Source organism: Aedes aegypti, chromosome 2 (assembly GCF_002204515.2).
Source record: "Aedes aegypti strain LVP_AGWG chromosome 2, AaegL5.0 Primary Assembly, whole genome shotgun sequence".
In the NCBI taxonomy this organism is placed as follows: Eukaryota; Metazoa; Arthropoda; class Insecta; order Diptera; family Culicidae; genus Aedes; species Aedes aegypti.
The window spans coordinates 130,726,604-130,751,587 of NC_035108.1; the positions used below are offsets into that span (position 1 = coordinate 130,726,604).

At 37.2% G+C, this 24,984-nt stretch overlaps 1 protein-coding gene across 1 annotated transcript in view; it reads left to right on the forward strand.

The window, feature by feature from the left end:
• LOC110676024 overlaps positions 1–24,984 on the forward strand; it is a 540,392-nt gene that overhangs the window by 69,444 nt on the left and 445,964 nt on the right. Inside the window, exon 3 of the mRNA XM_021842375.1 lies at positions 8,513–10,293. Coding sequence (XP_021698067.1) covers positions 8,513–10,293 — 1,781 coding nt within the window. The remainder of the gene's footprint in view (positions 1–8,512; positions 10,294–24,984) is intronic.

A 24,984-nucleotide genomic window follows, 5' to 3' on the forward strand; every position in this document is an offset into this window, starting at 1 on the left:
TACGGTCGATAATTATGCCAAAAATCTACTTCTTGACTTCTGAAGATGTTTAATATTTGAAATTCCTGATATTCTGGAATGATTCTTGTGGGGTCTCCCAGAAAGGCTTCTGACTAAAATACTGGAAAGTTTTTTAGAACAATATTGAAAGGTTTCTGATGATTATCCCAGAACCTGGAACCTGAAATCCTGGAAGAATCCCAATAAAAATCTTCGAAAGATTGTGGTACAAATCCTGGTTTCTGATCTGCTTCCTGCAAGGTTTTTAATGAGAATCTTTGAAGAGAATCGAGGAAGGGCTATGATAAGAATCCAGGTTTTGGATGATAAGCCTTGAAGGATTTCGATAAGACTCTTGGAAAGATTCTGATGGGAATTCTGGAAGGATTTTGCAGAAACCCTGTAAGGATTCTAAAGAGGTATATGGAATGATTCTAACGAGAATTCTGGAAGGATTTTGAATAAAATCTTGGAAGAATCCTGAAACAATTTTCATCAGAACCCAGAAAGGATTCGTATAGCAGTCAAAGGTGGATTCTGATGAAAACCATAGAAAAATTCTGATACAAATCCTGATAAGAATCTTATGATAATTTTGACAGGATTCTGATGTGAATCCGGATATGATTTTTGTGATAACCGTGACAAGTATATGATGAGAATTTCGGTACAAACCTGATGAAAATTTTGGAGAGTTTTTGATGAGAATACTGAAAAAAATCTGATGAGATTCACGAGAGAATTTTGTTGAGATATCTGAAGATAATCTTGGTAAGATTTTAATGGGATTCAGATGAGACATCCGATAAGATTTTGATAAGAATCACAAGAGGATTTTTATGAGAAATCAGAGAGGATTTTCTGATGAGAACCCTCAAAGTATTTTTCACGAAATAGTTCGATTTAATTTTTCTTACGATGAGAATTTTCTTAAAATTTGCATTTATGTGTCACAAAGATTCTTGATTCTTCGAAATATGAATTTGAATTCCGGAATCAAATACTGAAGCTATAGAACAAAACCTAAAATGTCATATTGTGATTCTCGACTGGATTTTTTACATATTGTGGTAAATTTTCTGGCTAACAGTCTGAATAAATGGTTCACGAAACAATTATTCTCGCTCCAATGTTTCGATACTGATTTGTAAATTCATTAAAAGACACGGACACCGTCTTCAGCCATTTAGCTGCACAGACTGTAACTTAACACTAGACAACGGACAAACATGCTCCAGTGGCACAATCGAGAAACATTTCTGACGAAAAGTTTCAATGACTACAGCGGGAATCGAACCCACACCCCATGACACGATACGCTTAAATGCGTGGCGACACTAATCGCATGGCCACGAAGCCCACAAATGGAAATTCATCAGAGGGTAAAGAATTCTTCATCACTGTTTAGAAAGTTTTTAGACAGTGACGAATAATTTTTAATCTCTCGATGAAGATCCAAATCGGGATCGAAACGTTAGAGCGAGAATAATTGTTTCGTGAACCATTTATTCAGACTGCTAGCCAGAAAAATTATCACTAAAACGGCATGTACTTGTCCAGAACGTCCAAATTTTACATCTAATAGTTTAAATTTCTTGAAACTTTCAATTTGCATAAAGAGTATTTTCTATTTTCTATTAGTCTTTTGTCAATCAAAACGGGGTCCTAAAATGGTCTCCTGTATTCAAAACGACCTAATTTGCTTCAGTTGGTTCATCTCTTGTCGAGTAAATGTGGTTTTATATGTAATTGTATGGAAAAACAGATTTGGGTCGGTTTTTCGAAATCGCAAAACGAGAATTCCGGCCTCCTGTAACATGCCAAATAGTCACATGAGATTGCTCTACTATATTCACGTTAATGTTTACATGCGTAGTAAACAGGGCTGGCAGCGTTTCACTTTTAGATGACATGCTCACTCATAAGTCACCATTAGCAATCAAAAACCACTAAACTAATTTTTAATTCAGTGAAAAATGATGAAAAATATTTTGGGAAACATTAAAAAAACTGACGATACTGAAAACGATGATGGGCTGAATTTTCTGAATTTTAGTTTACAAAAAAATGTGCAAATCAGTATTAATTGTAATATACCCAAACAATTGCAGTTTATGACAAAACTAAGGGTTCATGCACAAATTATGTCATACTGCAAGGGAGAGGGAGTCAAGCCAAGCGTGACAAGCCTTACAATATTTTCGGAGGTCTCCTACAAAATGCGTGACAAGGAGGGGGAGGGTGTGGGTCGAAAGAGTTGAAATTTAGCGTGACATAATGTGTGTACCGGCCCTAAGTAAAAACGTAGATTTTTAGTAACCTTTTTCGCAAGATCAAGCAAATTCAACCAAACTAAAAGATAATATTTGAATTTCAAAGAAAATTCCACGTGATTATATATAGCTCGAACTTTTTCCCCGCTTATAAGAACTCTCACCCCATAATGGATTAAAAATGGTTTCTAAGCATTTATGCAAACAAAAAACCATTACACCTCAAGGTATCGTTATGATAGGCCATGAAATTGCATGACATAAAAAGCAAGCAAGTTTGTTTTTATTTGGTTCCATGCAATGTTAGTTCGACCAAAAATTACAATGTTCACGTCAAACAACAAAGAGCCCTAACTTTTCTAAATTTTGATCAATTTATATTTTATTTGGAGTTGTAGTGAAAATCATTAACTTGGAAATCATTCAAACCACCATAATATTAAAAACAGTAGTTTTGGACATAAATTTTATGAAGAAACTTCTGCCCTACTTTACTCTAATATTCCGCTGTTAAAAAGGTTCAACATACTTTCTGAGTTAATCCTAACGGAACTGTTATAGAAGGTTAACTCTCAGTAATTCCAATTTCAAACTATTATTGAATTTCGTTGAAAACTCTCTCAGTACTCACGATCAAATTGTAATTATTAGTTCAGTAAGAAATACGTTCAATAATTTTGGTATTACACTTTACATGCCAGCAAAAGAGCCAGCTTCCACTCTGTCTTTTTAGCATCTTTGATCGACTACTTCTAGGGGAAGTGGTGGTAAAATGAACACCGTGCCTTTAACCGAAAAAAACAAGTATGATTAAATTTTTATTACGCACGGACGATTTAGAGCATAAATCGAATATCGAATAATACGGAGGTCAATTGAATAAAAATATCAACGAAAATTAAGATTTTAGAAAACCAAGTTTGAAAATTAGAACTGATGTAACTTTTAGCTCGGGAGTCTAAAGGTTTTTCAGTGAGGCGAATATCGTCATGATATGATGTCAAATCTGATACCTTCAGTTTTGTTTGTGAATGGGTTACAATCATCAATAGATATATTTTCGGGAATGCTATGCAAATTTTCAAAAATATTTGTTTTGCTCACGTTTTTTGCATGATGTTTATTTTACCACCAACTGCTTTTCATTTTACTCACATTGTGCAGGTAAAATAAACATTTGCATTGTGTGTTGCTAGCGATAAAAATATGTGAAAATATAGCTATTTTTGTCTGAATTCGAGTTGCTACTTTCGATAACATCCTTATTTTTGATCTTGTGCGATAGATCTATATAAATTTCTCGTTTTCCTATCAGAAACAAGATGATATCCTTGAGGTGTTCATTTTACCACCCCTTCACCTATACATAAAGCGTGTTTCTATAATTAATGCCTGAGCAAAGAATATTGCATAATGCCAGTTTCATTATTAGGCAGGATTATTTTCAAAAATTTGATTTAATAACAATTAGATATTTCCTCTTCCAACTGCCAGTACACAACATTTATGTAATTCGGTTCCATCGGAAATAATGTTTCATTTTATAGAATATCCGAATAATAGCCTTTATTCAGTGATTCCATACATTGTTTGTTCTTAAATTTTATATTTTGCTACGAATTCCACCAGAATCAAAAATTTTCGCTACAATTTTGTCTGAAAACGCCTCAGATTATTCGTTTTTCACCGCTACGATATTTGAATGATCTCAGTGAATTCCTGAAACAGAAATTTCGCCACATCAAGTTCAGTATCGACTGAAATCAGAGATTTGAAATAGAATCTTATGTCTAGCGAGCCTATGTTGGTCTTGAAAAAACTTTTTTATTATCAGTTTCATCTAAGAACCATTTTTTTTTGCTCAAACTAAGGACTGGGATAGAGCCTGCATTTCACTGTAGTATTTTCATGAGCACTTCCACAGTTATTTTTCGAATTCGTATATCGTGTGATAGCTACGATAATACTCTATGCCCAGGAAAGTCAGGGAAATTTCCATTAGGAAAAGATCCTGGACCGACCGGAATTTGAACCCATACACCTTCAGCATGGCTTTGCATTGTAGCCGTGGACGCTAATCATTCGGCTTAGGAAGACGTCTAAGGTTTTTATGTGATTTCAATTCAGAAGAGCACATGTATTTTTATTTCGAGAACTTTCGAAAAATAAGGCGCACCCTACTGTGCAGTGCAGGAGCTAATGAAGCCATTAGGCAAGATCTGTGTTAGGTTAATTGAAACGGTGTCGAAACATTCTAGAATACATGGACAGTTTATGACCGATATCATCTTTTACCGTTTCTTGTGTTGCTTCTTGTTCTTTGTTCAATAACACACGTGTGCACGTGTATTGTGATAAGAGTCCCCATTCAAGTTTACATCAGTTTTACCGGGGAGGAACTGGTTTGTATGGAATAGTCTGATTCACAATAAAGTAGGAACTGAACAAAATTGAGAGGTCATCGATCCATTCATAGGAGGATTGCAATGTTGTGGCAATGCGGCATTTTTGAAGCGCAAACAAAATTAATTCTTCTTCTTGGCATTTACGTTCTCACTGGCACAGAGCCTGCTTCTCAGCTTTGTGTTATTATGAGCACTTCCAGAGTTATAAACTGAGAGATACCTTTGCCAAAGTTGCCATTTTCGCATTCGTATATCGCGTGGCAGCTACGATTATACTCTATGCCAGGGATGTCAAGGAAATTTACGTTACGAAAATATCCTGGACCGACCGGGAATCGAACCCAGACACCTTCAGCATGGCTTTGCTTTGTAGCCGCGGACGCTAACCACTCGGCTAAGGAAGGTCTCTAAACTAAATTAATATGGTGGGTATTATAGAATCTTGAGATTTGTTTAATAAGATAATTGCTCTAGTATAGACTTTAAATAATTAGGAGCTTAAATTAACTGTTATATTCTTAATTGAATGTTTACATTATGTATCCCAAATTGCAATAGGTTCTAGTGCCTTGGGAAAATGTGAATATCAATAAAACTTCACATTACACAAGAATATAAGCCACAGAAGAAATGAGTTTTGGAAATAGTCTCCAAAAATCCGGCATATCTCCATAGTCTGGTGGCCAATATGCATGGTCAAGCAATTAACTAAAGCTGGACCGAACTTACCGTCATATGTATCTATGTGCATTCAATTTCGTATTTTTTTTCAAAAATTTTCAACTTTGCCTATCTTACCATTATGCCTAACTCCTGTACACTAAGGATGCCAGTAATGCCACAATAGCTCTTAATATTGGTCGAAGTTGCGCAGCCGCCCAGAAAAAAGGTATTCTTAAAAATTAAAACGAAACGGTAAAAATATTCAGAGTTTTATAACATCACTTTCTTAACGCACATAATCTTTCTGAAAAAAATTCAGTTATAGACACTGCTTTTAAACAAAGTTTTAATCTATTTCAAAATGGGCTTCTAGGAGAAGTACATATTTTTCGTTATATGTGTTAGGAACATCGGAAAATTATATCAAGGCCCAAAATAGACATAAATTGTCCGTTCGAATATTGGACACCGGCCTTAATTTATCTTTAAGTTATTATTTTATCTACTTTTATGAATGAAGAATGAAAAAGACTTATAATAATTATTATCTTTATTAAAGAGATTTTCAGCTCAGATCGCTATGTAAAAGACATCATAATAGTAGATCCTAAGCGAAAGCAGATGGAATTTTGTTCAAAAATACTTTTAACCTTAGTAAGGACCTTGGGTCTTTTTCGACCCATTTCAAAATTCAAATCAATGTAACTTTTGATTGAAATAACCTTGCAATTTGAAAATTTCTGAAATTTTATTTCTGTGGGAAATTTTGTTTTTGCGGAAACAAAAGTTTTGAATGACCCCTAGGTGACCTTCCATAAAAAAGCTACAAATTATGACTTAGGGTCGTTTTTGAACAGCTAGCAAAAATCAGTGTGTTAACCGAATTAAGTTCTGTTGGGCACACATGTTAAGTTTCAGAAACCCTCCCGGAGATCCGGATTTGGTCACTGTGGCCACCGGGAACCTGCTACATCTGAAAAAAGTCCCTATAGAGACCCTTACCTTGACGACCTGTAGTTTCGTAATTAAACGAGTAATATGAACCGTCCTCATATTGTTGAATAGGACTGTGAATATAGATTCTCAAATCACTTAGTTATTCATACCAGGTTCCGTAAACCCGGAACATCCGAAAAGTAAGTTTCCATCGCAGTTCTGTATATGTAATTCAAATCGGTACTATTCGGTTGATGGATATTTTGGAATTTTTTTTAATAAGGAACCAATTATCGGCGCACATTCCCTGAAAAATTCGGTCCAGTATGGTCCATGCGGAACCGGTTCCTGGAGCCCCGGGAGGTGGCCAATCTGGACAATTCGATGAAATTACTCAGATTTGAACCCAAAAACCAAATGAATTGTGTCCGATTCTTTAAGATTTTATATGTTTGGATGTTTTTTGCCAAAATAATGAATGGATGGTTATTCTGGTCCTTTTGGAGCACCGGAATGGCCACCGAGAAACCCGTAATATGAGACCACACAGTTTTAGCACCAAAAGAAGGCATTCGACGGCTCATTCTTCATGATTTTGAATACCTGTTACTCTTCATGTTCAATTATTGACGAATGACCACTTTGGTTCTTCTGGCCCACCTTAAATAACCCAGGAATAGCCACCGGAGATACCCGTATTGCAGGACATTTCAGTTTTTGTACCAAAACCAGGCATGCGCCGGATCATTCTTCATGATTTTGAATACCTGTAACTCTTCTAGTTCAATTATTGACGAATGATTAATCCAGTAATTAACAGCGAAGATACCCGTGTTGTGCGATATTTAGGTTTTTGTACCAAAACTAGGCATGCGACGACTTAATTTTCATGATTTTTAATACCTGTGTCTTTTGTAGTTCAATTTTTGATGAACCATTTTTTTCTGAACCACCGAAATAATCCCGGAATGACCACTGGATATTTGGTACGAAAACGAAAATAGCGCACAACACGGGTATCTCCGGTGGCCATTCCTCGTTTATTTCGTGGTAACAATGAGTCAGAATCGTCATTCATCTATGATTAAACTAGAAGAGTCACAGGTATTCAAAATCAAGAAGAATAAGCTGTCATTCCTATTTTTGGTACAAAAACTGAAATGTCCCACTCTACGGGTATCTCCGGTGGCCATTCCTGGATTATTTTGGTGGCCCAGAAGAACCAAAGTGGCCATTCATCTATAATTGAACTAGAAGAGTCACAGGCATTCAAAATCATGAAAAATAAGCCTGCGCAAGCCTAGTTTTGTTACAAAATCTGAAATGTTCCTCAATACGGCTATTTCCGGTGGCCATTCCTGGGTTATTTCGATAGGCCAGAAGAACCAAAGTGGTCATACATTAATAATTGAACTGGCAAAGTCACAGGGATTCAAAATCATGAAGATTGAGCCGTCGAATGCCTACTTTTGGTGCTAAAACTTTGTGGCCCCATGTTACGGGTTTCCCGGTAGCCATTCCGGTGCTCCGGAAGGACCAGAATAACCATCCATTCTTTCTCGTAAAGAATCGGACACAATTCATTTGGATCTGGGGTTCATCGAATTGTCCAGATTGGCCACCTTCCGGGACTCCAGGAACCAGTTTCTCAAAGTTGTTAAGACTAATAATTTCTAAAATGAGTCAAAACGATATGATGATAACAACAGCTTGTAGTAAATGAAAAAACTAAAAATTGGTGAATTTTCCACAAATTAACCTATGATAAGGTGTGAAGAAAAAAAACCTCTTTCAATGTTTTGTAGTCGCAGATTTTGCTCAAATAATATGCAATGCATCTCATCATGGTCTGTTACGAAGCAGATTCATAAAAGAAAGCGTGATCTGTTGATAGACAATTCTGTAAGCATGGAGCCACTATATTTCAATCTCCACTTCTCATTCAAATTCAGCACAGCATCATCCGCCAAAGCATCTAGAGCAATCATGTGCGCGCTCTTGCTTTGTGGCTGGATTCTGTCCGGTTTGGGTCGCCCAAGACGAGCACAAAAACAAACCTCACCTCATTCGCAAGCAGTAAATCATGCGGCAGCAGCCGAAGTACTTCATGCCTCATGCTTCATGCACATACCTCAGTTAGCTCTTGGTTTACCTACCAAGATTTTTTTTCTCGTTCATTTCTCCGAAGATTGAGCTTGTTTAATTTGCTATTTTGTTTTGTTCTCCTTTTTACAGGTTTATCCCATTACACCGGTCGCTTCAATGGCTGTTGGTGCTAGTTGTGGTGGTGCTTACCTGAGCCACCCGAATGGCACAAGACAACAACCATCGAGCATGTCTTCGTCATCCTCTGCGGCATCAGGTTACGGCCTGTCGAACGATGGAAACAACAATTCCAACAACGTCCACCAGATCGACGACTACCACAGTGACAATAGCACCAGTCTGTGCAGAATTTCCGCAATGCTTAAGCCAGTCATGCGCAGCACCAGTACTCACAGCGGCAACGTCGGAGACCTACATTTGTCAAAAGATCAGCAGCAACGACCGCAGCATAGCAGCATAGAGAATGCAACTGGTTCATGTTCCGCCATCGCAGGCAGTATGACAACGAATGAATCCTATGTTGGATGCAGGCCGGATGAACGTTCAAAGCGGAATGGGCAAAGCATAAGCCCGTTTAACGGCTACCACCACGAGCACATGGTAGGCTGTGAGGGTGAAGCAGCTGATGATGAACAACATCGCGAGGGAAGGGCGAACGCAATCGAGACTCCGCCGAGTGGATTCGATCGTGCCGCGTTTAGTAGTGTGCGGATAGTGAACGGAGCAACATACGCGTACGGTGATCTTTTCGCGTCGGAACGTCGTTTGATCGCTGCGACCGACCGACAGACGATCGAGCGGTTTTCTAGTTCTAGTGATAACAACAGTGCTCCAAATAGCAACAATCGAGGATCTAGCAGGGCATTGGATAATCTACGTGGATTTGGTCGCAGCGTGCGGGATCGGTTCGTCGATATCATGCGGCTTAATGTGCCAGCGGCCCCCGAGGGCAGCCGGACCAGTGTTTATATTCCGTCCTCCGAAGGGATGGCCTCGGTTATGGAAAGTGCAATTTCAAGCGAGGGTGGACCTCGACCTACCTTAACCATTCAAGTGAATTGTGTCGATACAAATAATGAGGTGCAGAATGATGTTGTAAATAATGTGTCATCTGGGGTGAGCATCGTCAATTGCTACCGAGAAACGCCCAGAAGTGCTGCCGAATGTTCCAGTGATAAAGATAGTGGAGAAGCTGCCATGGAAAGTCAATTCAACCCCAGTGATCTGAACAGTGCTAATTTGAATCCTACGGTTATCGATAAAAATCATGTAAATATCAGTGCAAATGCAGAGCAAATGGTTCATGTTTCTAACACAGTAGTGCAAAATGGTTCCAACGATCCTACTCTGATCGAGAATAGTTATGGCAAGAAGATTAGTGCTATCAATCAAACTACCCCTCAGTACCCACAGCAAACGGATATAGATCGGATCGAACCGGCCAACAATCGTACCTTCACATCCACCGAAGCCCAAACCGATGATCCCCCTGTCCCTATCCCTCACGAAGTGGCACCCCCTTACATCCATCCAGCCCCTATGATGCCACCACCCCTCCTTCTGTCTCCCCCTCCCGGATCGGAGTTTAGCACCCGTGAGCATCGTCGTCGGGAGCGTCGCGAGAGGCGTCAGGCGCGCAACCGGATGCAACATGTGCACCCGATGGACCAACCGCCGCCACCGCCTCCGACCATGCTGCGGCCACCGCCGATCGAAATCATCCCGGATATACTGCACAGCCATCTGCCGCCTCCGTACACGACCCTGCCGATGGGGGCCACGGTTCTGGCTGCACCGCCAGCGATCTTGCCAGCCGTGGTTCACCCGGCAGCAGCGGTGCATCATCGGGCTGCGGGGCCGGTTGGGGCCGAGGACTGCCGATACTCGTTCCCGATCCCGATTATGAGAAGGTAGGTTGCAATGTGGTCGGGGATTTGCGTAAAAGATGGGTGACGCATTATCAGTGGAGTCTTGAGTTTCTGGTCATTGCGGTATAGAAGGATTTGGAAAAGCTGATCAGTGAGCAAAACAAGGGTCTTCCATGCAGTTTAACAGGCCTCAAAAGTTCTTCGGAATGGCCTTATTTGTTCTGAAAATGCAATTAAAGTACTGGATGAAGGCAAAAGTTAAACTCAACTGGAATAACGCAATTAGGTATTTCACAGTGACATTCTCTCTTTCGCTCTTTAATAAAACTTGAAAACAATAGTGCCAGTACCTGTCAACCTTGATAGGTACTGGCACCGTTGTTTTCAGATTTCTCGAAGGAGGAAATGAGAGCGATTTTTGAGGACGTCACTGTGCAATGGGCAATGGACTATCACCAGTCTCAACTATTAATTGAACCAGACGCCTGTCAAAGGTTGTTAAATCAGTACAAACACGATCTAAGTACTTATACTGGCTTATCCAAGCAAAAGTTATCCCATAATTATAAGTATACTGAAAGAGATATGTGTCGTTTCTGCAAATTAGAAAGTGAAAGCACTAATCATTTGTTGCGCAAGTGAGTTACATTATACCACACGCGTTGCAATATTTAGATAAAGGCATGATAGGGACTTATGAATTTCGGGTCTATCATCCAAAACATCTGCTAAAAAAGATAATAACACCACGTTTGATCAACTTAATGGTCGCAGTGATATCATGTCCAAAAAATGAAATTAAAAACAGTGGTGTCTACATTGACTTCATGAATAAATAAATAATAATAAATAATTTTGGTTGATGAATACGCTTGAAATCTATAAGTTGAAATAACCATTTCCGGTGTGTAAACAAGCCTTTCCAAAAATTCATATGTCAAACGACATAGATTAAGAGATATGATTTTGTACGATGTAAGACTCCAAAATTCTTTGATATATTTCTGACAATATTTCATAATCAGAAAATATTATATAAACAATTAAAATATGTGTTTTAGGCGCTTATGAAGTTTTTCTCAACGATTCCTCCAGATTTTGCTAAACAGAAACCTCTAGAAACTTCAATAGGGATCCCTACGTAAGTTTCTGAAAAGTATTTTGAGAACAACTCGAGGGTAATTTTTCTTGGAAGAATGGAGGATATTTTCGAGTATTGCATCTAGACGAATGTAGAATCCTTGGATAAATTCTAAACCTCTTGATAATTGTGTGTGTTTTGAAAAATGTCTAAACTTTGAGTTAAAATGTAGTATAAAAAATGGCTTTTGGAAAAATATCTACGAAATAAGAATAACTCATTGTCTTTCGCATGCACCATAAAAAGTTTCAATTGAATGTTTAATCACAGATATATGGACAGAACACTTTTGTATGTTTTTTAGGGGGTAAACCCAAACTTATGCACGGGAGTGTATGTCATAATACAAAACTGTTCGAAACTATCAAAAAATAACTTTTGAGTACCGAAAGTATTATGAACTTTGTTGATAATAATTGTTATACATATGAAGTTTGAATTCTATGGCATATTAAGTGGATAAATTGGCGTACAAGCTGGCAAACTTGCGTGCAAATTGGTAGAAATAGTCAAATTTTGAATTTTCAACAGCCAATATCTCAAAAACTAGACGTGCTAAGGTATTTTTGAAGACGGATTCAGCAAACGTATTAAATGGATTCAGCAATCCTAAATTTAGTAAATAGTGGTATTTTGGTGCAAGACAAAAACATTTTCCGCAGTGTAATGTATCAAGAGATAGTTGAAGAAGCAGAGGCGTCCCGTGAGGAATTTGATTACCTGTGCACTGACTCGCACAAACCGTTTATTTTGAATTATGAATACGAATTTTTCAATTGATTTTTTAAAATGTATTTCAGCTTAAAATGTAATTTCTTATTATTAACATCTTAAAATGTAATTTCCAATAATGTATGCAATCTAGTGTCTGGAAACTATCATATTTGTTGCTCATTGGACGTATTTTTTGTTTGTTTTCTTCGTTTCAAACACTAATAGTAAGTCTTAAGAATTTGGATGATTCCAATATACAATGTTTAGTTTGCTGATATCAAGGCAATGAAAGAAAAAAATTGCGTATTAATCGCGGCCCCATAGTTTGATAATATTTGACATAAAAATGTATATTTACAGTAAAAATGACCTTTATATGCGTAAATTTCAAGCATGTTTTGTATTTTGCGAAGTTTAATATCATATTATCAATACAAAATATAAAGCAAGAAGAAAGACGTTTAACTTGAAACTAAACGATTAGCACATTTTTTTATATGAAACTCGGCTTACAAATAAATAAACCATTTTTATGAGCAAAAATCTGAACTTTTCTGAGATTATCATATAAACTTTCAAAATTGGATTTCGTGACTTTCGCGAAATTCCGAATCTCCATTATTCCTAACGTTGTTATTCTATATAATAGCTATATATATAGCTTGTCAATTGTATCACGATATCTTAGCTTTTCGACGATGTCCAGCGCTGGTACATCTCTTTGTATACTTTTGTTGATACATCAAAGCTTTTAAGTGAAATGATGACTGACTGTTGAACGCTGAAACCCACTTTACGCCCACCGAAATTTATCAGTTGTCGGTCTATTGAGCAAGAAAAACTATATTCACACATAGTTTATAAATCAACTCAAAGCCATATAAATTTTGTGTATTTAATAAGATAAAACATAATAAATTTGGCCAATATGTTTATAACATCTAGTTTTGGTTCCAATCAATATTGCGCCTACTATCGCGCGACACCTGGAAGCTCCATGCAACATATAGGGAAATTGTACCAGTTATGGCCATAGTGGTTCCCTATTTGGCCATTTGCAAAATTTAGATAACTTTTACATTTTTAATCTTTTTGAATGTTTTAACATAAAGATTTCTCCTTTATTGTACTGCTAAAACACAAAAGATTTTTCAAAATGAGAAGACATTCAAGATATCACGTATGGCGAAATAGGGAACCACTATGGCCATAACTGGTACACCTACCCTATACACACAAAGCATGTATGGCGTTGACGCTTTCTCTTCCAACAGCAGACGTCGTGACGCTAGTTGCGCGCGCTTTCTCAATTCTTGCAAACTAATGCGAGCGTCATGGGCAATTTCTCTCTCGGGTGCACAAATTGGAGTGAACCAGATTTTACCTATACAACGCCACTGTTGCTCTACAAATGCCAATACAAATGCACATTCCTGCTGTGTCCATACACGCTATTTTCGTGCACAAGAAAGAGTGCACGGCTGAAATGAACATTCTCTGCAATACGATGGAGACGCATGGCAGTTTGTCTTGTTTGCTCAGCTGTTTTCGCTTGCTGGTTGAGCAAGACCATGGGGGGAGAATCAAACGGTTTGTTCACTGAGGGCGATGCACCAATTGAAGGTGAAGAAATCAAACAACATTTTCAAACAACTACACATTATGAATGTTAGAAGTATTGAGAATAATAATATATATATTTAATTTGATAGTTTGAAATCTTTGACTGTGCAGTGCACCAAGTGCACCTTAGGACGAGACGCCACTGTGAAGAAGTGCTTCCAGATTCTTTCAGCAGTCCAAAGCTGATTTTTCAGAGATTTCTTTTGAATATTTCTTCCAAAACTCTCCAAAGAATTTTACCACGATTGCTTCCAGATATTTTTGCCAGGTTAAGTCAAAAAATTTCTCCACTAATGTCTCAAAGTGTATTTTATGAAATGTTTCCAAAATTTGCTTCAATTAATCTTTCAGAATTCCAAAGCTGATATTTTTACGGATTTCTTTTAAATCTCTCCGAGATATTTTCCCAGTATTTTACCATCTGATGAATCTTCCATCTCCGGAAGATCTCAAAAAGATTTATACCAGAATTCTTCTATGAAAAATGTTATATATTACAGGGTTTTCGTGAAACTCGTTGAAAGTTTTTTTTCGCAAATCCTGCTATGATTTATCCTTGAGTTCCTCAGTTGAATTTTCCTACCAATTTAACATTTTTTTCAAAAATTTCTTCAGTGGTTTCCCGGCATTATTCTAGAAATTTCACAAGGGATTATTCCCGGAAGTCTATTAGTTACTCTTACAGAAAATCCCAGTTTCAGTGGTCCTCAAGCAGTAACAAGAATGATTCCTTCAGGAAACCTTTAACAAATCCTGTTTACCAAGGAGAGTTCCCAGGAATTACTACAAAATCTGGAAACGAATAAGTCTAGAATTCCTCATGAACATTGTGTATAAATGTGCTTCAGCCATTTCTGTAGAATTTCATTTGGAGATAGAGATTACTTCTGCAATTTCCTCCAAAGATTTTCTGAATGAGGATTGATATCAGAAAAGGCTACAGCAATTATAAGGTTTACTCGGTACAATACGCCCCACTTTATTTTAATAAGATTGTATATATTGAATGTATGTGAAAAAATAATGTTGTTCTTTTGTCTTTCGATAATATCGAAATTCAGGTTTTTGGATTGAAATTTTCCGTCCGTCAAGTTGAATGATACCCATTTTTATTGTTCTTATTACAACACATTTTTACCAGAAGATGACTGCTAATTAACTTTTTTTAGCAGGTGGTGTCTTGAATCCATTAAGACATTCTCAAGGTTTCAGTAACTCCTTAAGAGACCCATTGATTAAGTGGTTTCCTTAGATATAATTTATGCATTTCCTCTGGAATTTCCTCCCTATTTTTCACGAATTCCTCGAATAATTATGAAATACTTCCTTGAAAATTCACTGTAGAAATACATACTTACCTACAGAAATTTCTGATAAAGTTTTGATGTTCCTGGTGAAATCCCATTCATAATGCAGAGGAATTACTGGATAAACTCTTGAAGAAAAGAAATTTTTGAAAAAAATCCTGAATGATGAAACTCGTGGAGAAAACCATGAACAAAATAATGAAAGTGGTACTTGTAGTAGTGTTCCGTTTCTAAGGATTTTTCTTGAAGTAATGTCTGGTCGGCATCTTTAAATAGTATTTGTTCTTAATAACGATGATAGAAGCAATGTTTTTCTAGAATTTGCTTCACAATTTCTGCCAAAAAGTGAAGTTATTTTGAAATATTTTCCGGAAATTTTCGTCGTTGTTAAACTTATGAGTTGTGTATTATCTCTTAGAAGCTCTACTATATATTTTTCTCGTGTAATTTCGTAAGAAGTCCTTCAGAAACTTAAGCTTATGCTGGATTTTATCCAGGAAGCTAAATGTTTCTCTGTAGTTATCTTCATACAAATCACCATAAATTGTGGTCGGAGGAGACTTTTCGTCAAATGAAAAATTCTCCTACTGGATGTTTCGTGTTTTCCGTTACCTAATGTTACTTATTGTTATTTCTGTGTAGTCTTTGGCTGTGAAGGCGGTGCAATTTGTCCTTTTTTTCAAAGTATATAATATGTTGTGGAGACGTAGCCTTTATAGCCGCGGCTACAAAGCAAAGCCATGCTGGATGGATCTTTTCGTAATGGAAATTTCCTTGACTGCCCTGGGCATAGAGTATCATCGTACCTGCTACACTATATCCGAATGCGAAAATCGCAACTTCGGCAAAGAAAGCTCTCAGTTGAAAACTGTGAAAGTGCTCATTGAACACTAAGCTGAGAAGCAAACTCTGTCCCAATGAGGACGTAATCCCAAGAAGAAGAAGAATAAGAATAAGAAGAAAAAGTTTCGATAAAATTATATAAAAAATGCTTTTGCTGTATTAACATCAAACATTAACTATGATACTTTACACTATTTGTAACGTTTTTATCAAAATCATTCTATCGATGGTTTTATGTAGAAGTCGAGTCAAAAAATAAACTAGAGGGCAAAATATTCAATTAATTTGAGGAAACTGAGTTTCTCGGTACTTGTCGAAATTGTTTACTGTTTTGTACTAATTGCTGCTTCGTTAAAAAAATCGTAAGCTAGCAACATATTTTTCATATCATAAATAATTTGATCTACACACATTTTATTTTTCGAGGGTGGATACCTAATATCACGCAGAACATTCTCCGCTCCATCTCCAGAGCGTACGTGCCCGAAATAGACCCGATTTCATTGACGCTGAACTCAATTTGTTCCACGCAATGGTAATCCTCCAGTCGCCCTCGATAAATTTTCTTGGCGACTCAATTTCCCGTATTTTTAGAACACACTTTTCGGTCTATTTCAACACCCTTCGTTAAACGTTCGAGGCACACTTCTCCACTTCCCTCGGTTCAATTTTTTTTCCTTCCAGGAATTTTGCCGTCCTCTCAAAGCTCGGGTAATGATTTCCCTAACCGTTATGAGAAAGCGACAAAAACAAGCAGAGTTTTCTTCTTCTATCCCGGACGAAAATGACGCTCTATGCCATTTATTGGTAATGCCACAGAGCGTTCAAATGGCACTTTGATAACCATCCGTGCATCGGAAAAAAAGACTCCACTGTCGAACATACAGTCTTTGGTACCGATGTGAAGAAGACTATTTTGAAACGATTGACGAACGAACGGCAGAATGTTGCCCTGCTCTTTGCCATCGCAAGGTTCACAGACACGAGAGCAAATGTTGAGCATGGCGAAGAGATTCAACGATTAGTTCACCCTCACTCACTTACTTGGAGGGTGAATCTGCACTTCTTCTAATTTGGCATTAAATTTCCAAATATTTGTCAAGCTCATGTAGGGTAACCGTCCTATTATGGAGGACTTAAGCACGGTGTTGAAATTTAAATCGTATTTCAGTGTCTCAAACTCAAATATTATAAAATTTTACAATGCGAAGTGTTAAAACTATCCTTTATCTGGAGTATAGTGAAGTAAAAAAGTAAATTTTGAAATCAAACATACATTTTTTAAACATAAATCTGAAGCTCTTCCTCTGTCCTATTATTGCGGTATTTCGTCCTATTATTGCGGTAGTGCCGTCCTATTATTGCGGTATACCAGAAATCATAGATTTTAATACATTCAGTATACATTCAATGTCACACAATGTTCTAGCATTAAAACTATGCTCCCTCCATGTTAATGACACTGCACGGTACTATCAGTTTGTGTGACTTTGGACATGTCTATAAAGAAAACTAATTCATTACTTTACGTCACGATCCGAAAACAAACCAACAGAATCGAATAATTTTCTGGTGGTTTCATCTCCTCTTCCGTCGCAGCTGGACAATGTTAATGTAAATAGACAAGGTTCTTCCATCTGAGACCACTAGTCGCGGTATAAGAAATGTATTTTTTGACTTAAGTATAACCACAATTAAAAATATTTTTTCACTAGATTTCATAAATCCAATGCAATTTTAAAAGATTGCCTTCTTGCGATCATCTTTTATCTTAGTTTTTCATTGCATTTTTGGCATGTGCTACGAATTTCAATCACTTTACTTGATTTTTTGGTAAAACATCGTGTTTATTTGCATTATATTTGTAATTAAGAGTAACTATAGGGTAAAGATAAACAGAAATCTTTTGTTTGACTAAATAAATGTATGAATACACAAAATTACGTCACAAAATAGTATCCAAATAATATAATTAACGCTTCCAGCAATTACATTTAAAATGACTATTGAAGTATCGAATTTTTGAATGTGAGTTACAGATACCGCAATAATAGGCAAAAAGCTATTTTCATTGTCCTATTATTGTGGTATATGCTTGTACTCAAAAGTATAGAAATTTTATTCAAAATTCAATACATATCATGTAACTACATCCATACTGAACTGATATACGCGCTGCATATAATTGTTTTGGTTCTAAACTTAAAAATTCACGCTTATGAAAACCCGTTCGTAGATAGAGCGACTGGTTAAAAATATAGGCTTCTCTTAATGCATCATTTAAAACTGTTTTTCCAAAGATCAAAATCGTTTGATTTTCAAAGCATTTATCTGGTACAGCTTGGGAATACTATAGGCTTTCATAATCATCGATAATATCCATAGGAAATAGAGTTTTCGATTAATAATGAGGGTTTAACTCTTATACCGCAATAATAGGGAATACCGCAATAATGGGCAAATTACCCTACCCTTCGTAGCACAAGAATCGGACTATCTTCATCGAATCGAAGTGGATTGATTTGCCGTATGAAAGAACTTGACAATGTGTGGGTGTTGCATGCAGGGAATTGCAAAATGTCTGTATTTATCCCGCTCTGAATATCTTATAGGTTCTAAGGGTATGCGATATTAGGAATGATTCCGTTAGCATTTCATGAAATCCGATAAGGCGAAATTGTTGTTTTCCGATTTCGTGAAGCTGAAACGAATAATGTTTGTGACGACGGCATGTCAGTGAAAAATAATACCTCTACCATTGGTACACTGTTCTTTTAGTTGCGGTATATTTTTAATTTATGTCCCTATAGTTGCTGTATCCGTTGTTTTCTTATGGGATCCTCCACTATTGTAACATTTTACCGCAACTATTGGTACAAGTAAGAGAAGTTTTACCAGTTTTAGTGATATTTCATCAGTTTTGAAGCAATTTGAACGTTGTTTTCAACAATTTCGTGTATCAACAGCCAATACGTCGATTGGCAGAGTCGGTTCTGTGGCTAATGCAATAAATTCAGTGAAAATGACACAACCGCAACTATAGGAACACCCTCAACTAATCGATCACTTACCCTATAGAAAAATAAAAAAATCATTTTCATCTGAATATCTCACAAAAACATCCGCAAATTGCAAAAGTTGTATTTTTTTTTCTCAAAAAAACATGATTCATCAACAGGGGGCATTACATTGCCGTTTTCTTACACCAGTTGTATAAAATACATTTGTATTTTTTATATTCAATTCTCAATTTCACCTAGAGGCTGAAATTGAATATTGAAATGACACCAACAGTGAGTGAAACTGAATGTGTGCGTGTGTTACACCCACCCTTTTTCTCATCACATTCGCTCTCATAGTCAGATTAGCATCGTGCTAGCGGAGTTTGTTTTTGTTCGTTTCGGGAATCATTCGGCTGAATTTTTACGACACTGGTACGAATTATAGCGGGACAACTAGTGTGAAATAGTCATATCTTATTTGCAACAACATCAGATAGTTATATCGATGAATATACGTATGATTAAACTTTGATATGATTTTCTAGCCGGATTTTCATTGGACCCCATGGGATTTGTCAGTGATTCCTGAGTGGATGCCAGAGGTTACCACAGGCTTCCCAGGAGTACCTAACAGGTTCATTGAGAGTATATCAAAAGTTACCTCCGGGGTTTCTAAAGTGGTCATAGAAGTTCCTTTGAGTTTCCGAAAAATTTATCAAGAAGTTTCAAGATCCTTTAGCAGGTGTTTTCAAAACATTTTGATGATATCAATGTGATTCTAGAGAGTTTTATTGAGGGACTTCCTAGAAGTTCCAAAAGCTATTACAGCGGTTCCATAAATTCAAAATTTCATAATTTATTGTGGTGTTTTTAGACGTCCAACAGTTTCCCTGTACATTAAATGGAGTTATTCGAGGTTCCTGTTTCAAAGCTGATTTTAAAAGGTGTTTTAAGGGGGTGACGGGTTGGGTAAGAATCACTGAGAGCATCTAAGGAACTATTAAGTAGTCTTGGTACCTCTGTCAACCCTTTGGGAGTACCTGCGCAATTAACCTTCATCCAGTCAACATACTTTTAACATGCAAAAACATGCCATGCATACGCGATGGATTTTGTTGAATTTTTCAGAACTTCACGAACAACTCTTATAGTTTACGGAAACTTGTTCAGGAAACTTGGGAATATGATCCAAATGGTTCCGGAGTTATTCCGGATTATCTTGGGGTACCAAAATAAGCCAAATTATCCATTCAACGATATCTCAAGATCCTGATGTCTTCGGCAAAGTTGTTCAACAGTTTAAGGGCTGTCTGGCAATTACAAAACTAATGAAGAATTTCACCGATAGGTAGTAACACATTTTCTACGATCTTCTATATCTCAAGATCCTGATGAGCTAGAAGGTTGGTGTCTTGTGCTATCTGACAACAACATATCTTATTGAGAATTTTTCCGATAGATTGTGCTGGTGACTAATTTTCTTCATTCTTCTATATCCCGAGATTCTGAGAAGATAGAGAGTTGGTGACTTCGGCAAAGTTGTTAAGGAGATCAAGGGTTGTCTGGAAGAAACAAATCTAATTGAAAATTCATCCACTAGGCGGCGCTAGTAATAAACTTTCTTGAATCTTCAATACCTTGAATTCCTGATTGGCTAGAAGGTTGGTGTCACCGACAGAGTAGATGAGCTTGAAATTCTCTTGGGAATGCATTTGTTAGGTGGTGCTAGTAACAAATTACCTTCAATCTCATTAGCTCACCTGATAAGCTGGCCTTCGGCAAAGCTATTCAGCGGCTAAAAAGTTAACAAGCAGATTAATGCAAGGCAGTTCCAATATATCTTCGGCAAAGTTGTTTACATCGTTGCGAATATTTAAAATTCTCATATCTTACACTCGAGATTTTTCACGTTTGTGTTTTATACCTTACGCAGTTCAACATACACAATACATGATTCAATTTCACTCATATTTTTTTTTCACTCAAAGATTTATTTTCTTATCTTTATTGCCGAAATTTTAGCCATGGTCTTGTTCTTCTCGAGACCAACGGCTTTGCTGTCCTTCCGAAGGAAGTCGTCACTGATTTTTTTAGTGGCTATCTCGAGGATGGGATTCGCACCCAGGGCCTCGGCGTGAGAGTCGATGTTCTAACCACTACACCAGATCCGTTTCCACAGAATGGCTTTATTCTTCATTTTTCTCTAGAAGTATAACGAACATTTGTAATGTAAACAATAACATTGTGTTTTGACAGACTTTCGATGTGTTTTATGATTGAATCATTTTAGACGGCATGAGCGTGAGCAAGTGATTTTGCATCCAGATATCATTCTAATGTAACGATTTCAAATGATTTCTCTCCAGAGATTCTACCAGATAATCTACAGGGAATGTGCCAGAATCTCTTCAAAGATTCTACCAGAATCTCTCCTTTGTTGTGGGAGAACCTCATGATTGAGATTTGAGTCCAACACTGGTCGTTTAATAGATCAAGGGCTATTCAAGGGTGTTTTTACCAAACAGTTCAGAACCCCAATATCTGTCTGATAGTGATAAAATTGATCAGAATTGTGCTCCCCAGATGTCACTAGTGATATTTTTAGAGAACTTATCTAATTCAAGAACATGATGAGTAAGAAGGTAAGTTTTTCGGCAAATAATTTTGGATGGCTGCAATCTCCTTAATAGGGATCAGGTTGGTTTGAATTTCGTTCGTTTAGTGGTGCTGCCGTATTTTTAAGAAGAGTTTTATCCCAAGATTCACGCAATCTAGAATGTCGGTCTTTTAGGCAGTTTTTTTTCCAGACAACAAAAATCAACAGCCCCTGCAATTTTTTATTTTAGTTGAAAAAAATTTTATCACTGGGTTTTGAGCGATGCTAAATTTAAAAGTGCTGCAAAACTCTGTATTGCAACGATTCCATACTGTTGGTGGGTAGTGTATATACTGTAGAGTGTAGACAACAACCTTCCAGCGGATGAATTCTCAATCAGATTTTTACCGCCAGATATACAGTGACGGCTCGATTTTAGCAACATGTCAAAAATCTTCATGGTGTCCAAATCGAACCGTGCCAAAATAGAACGGTTGTTCCTATTAAAATATCTATCACCGTGATAATGACCGCGAATTAAATTCACCTATTTTGAACATGGTAAGCCTCAAAAAGGCCCACAGAAACATTTAGATTAATAGAATTGTTGAATGACCCATGATCCATGTTTAGTATTTATATTTCCGTGTTGCCAAAACCGAACCGTGCCAAAATGGAAAAAACTTTGCCGAACATATTAACTTTCTTAATATATAGAAATTTGAAGAAATATTGTACTTACCTAGCAGATGAATTTTCATTCACAATGTTTACCACCTTGAAGGCTGGCGGCTCTTCAAGTTCACAACCGGAAAGCTCTAAACAATAGTTTGTTCTTCTCTGTGAGCTTTTCGACAACCTCTGAAAACTCTGAAACAGTTTGACACTTTTGGACATTTTCACTTAGGGACGATCCAATAATTACGTAAAGGTTTATGGGGGCAATTTTTGGATCGTGTTGTTCCATATCGAAAATGCATATCACATACCCATAAGCGGTTCGAAGATTTAAAAAAGTAATGCTTCCATCTCCGCGTTGCCACGAACACATATGGAAAATAAATGAAGCCGAAACTATGAGGCCAACCAACTACTCCCAACTATGCTCCAAATGATGTTCAGCAGATGATGTTTCCCTTGCTCCTTGCCCTTGGAACACTGACTGACGATAGGCAACAATGTGCCGTGGCATAATGAGAAGCAGCTAGCCAGTGGTCCTCAGCATAACCGATTTTACGGGCCACCTGAATGCTCTTCGGACATAGCGCGGGCCGCAGGATAAAAATAAATTTATTTGAACGGCTTCCTATGGGATTGCAAAAAAATATATCGTGGGTTGCATGAAAAATTATTGTATCGAAGATCTTGAAAATAAACTTGTAGGTTTTCGCAGTTATTTAAATCGTGTTCATATTTTGTGAGAACTTTCTTTGGACAATTTGTAATAACAACTCAATGCTGAAATCTACATACATGAGGTTTTCAAGATTTTCACCACGAAAATTGTTACCGGGATACCGGTATGAACACAAAGGTGAAATCTCTGGATTCTCCCGAGCTTTTCCCATAAGTAGCCATTGAAGAGGGCAAACATCTGGATTATCATGAAGTACTCGTAACTTTAAAAATCTTCCAATATTATCAACAAAGTCAAAATAAAAAATAAAACACGCCTCGATGAAATATTTAAGATTTTTGGACACCATAATTGCTAACTTAATTTAAGCGTCCATGAAACTCAGGAAAAAACGTTTCTTTGATAGAACTTGAATGTCTTTACCAAGCAAAAAGTAACAGTTTTTGCAAAGCCAATCAATATTTGGAGATTCGATACATATATGAAGCCCTCAGACTACCAAGGCTTTGTTTATAGATTTCAGAAAATTTCGAAATAGGACCCATAGGGCCTTAGACAGATCGCAAGCTGTTCCTGAGCTGACATATAAGGGATTATGCAATTTGCAGATAATCATTAGAGTTTTCAACATGCCGCAGAGCACACTGGTTTGAAAGGAAAGTTTTCCGAAACCTTAGTTGATGCCGGTCACAAAGTAATTACAGCTCGCGAGCCACATCACACGACTATTCAAAATCCTTTCGCGGGCCGCACAAAACCTTCACGAGGGCCGCATGCGGCCCGCGGGCCGCAGTTTGGTGACCACTGAGCTAGACCCAAAACCCGAATGAATGTGTGAAGAATGCTTTCGGAAATTCAACAGGACTGTGTGAACCCGGTGCAGGCAGAAGAAGCAGAAGCAATCAATGCTAGACCGAAGTCGAGCGAGGAACTAGGCAGCCAGTCCCCGAGTGGAAAATTGGATCGAATTCTGGGGATGCTTTGAGCGTGATTGAATCCCAAAGCGAAGAACTTTTCAGCGCCCCGCATCTAGAAATGTAGATTAGTTCTCGGAACGAGCTTATCCGGACTTGAGATGGTCCGAGGATTTTTCTCCCTTCGAATCGATGCTGGGATTGAATTTTCGGTTATCTCCATCGGCACGTTCATTGCACTGTGCGGTTGCTCCGAGAGATGTGCGTTTACACACATTTGACGAACGAGGGATGAATTGGTAAGGGTATGCGGTATGGATTTTTTCCATGTCGATACGAAACGAAACGATACGCGGAATATCTTGCGCTAATAATGACGAAACGAAACGAAATTTAAAAATGTTTCGTGTAACTCGATACGAAATCAAATATCTCACGGAATTTTTCGAAACGAAACGAAATTTTTGAATTTGTTTCGCGGAATACACGTTTAAGTTGTTATTTTCTAGTCAAAAGCTGGAAATTAGATAATAGGCATAAAAAACGTCTTTTTAAATCCTTTACCATATGAAAACTTTAGCGTTGCTCAGCGGAATCCTTACATGTTTTGGTAAGACCCTTTTCTGTTTGTTTGAAATCTTCTTAATAACTTTATAAGGTTTCATTTCAACATATCTGACACTCACACAAGGCAATGAGTGCGTTTAATTTAAATGTTAAACCTAAGAAGTGGGTCGAAAAGCAGTTTTAAACATTTAAAACAATCTCGAAAATATTGAGAGGATCCCAAACTTAATTTGATTTTTAGAAATGCCTTACATTTTTTTTTTCAATCATGTGGATGTGATGTTATGCTAATATATACCATAAAACATGGAATAATGATATTCATATTTTTTTTGCTGTACTTTATGCTTTGTGGCTTGAATAAATGTGATTGGGGACACAAGTCGATAAGTGATCATGAAAACACTAAACTGAGAAGCAGACTCTGTCACAGATGGAACATAACGCCAGAAAGAAGAAGAAAAATAAGTAGAACAGGGGAATCACTGGAATATTTGCTTTAGTATTTGCTGAAGTATTGAATCAAATTAAATTTAAAAAAATCCAACAACACATACCTAAGAAATCAATCAAGATAAATTTAAAAGAACTGCAAAAGTAATAAACTCCAAGAGATATTGCGATAGCAACTTAACCAGGATTGCCTGTTGGGGTTAATTTAGAAGTTCC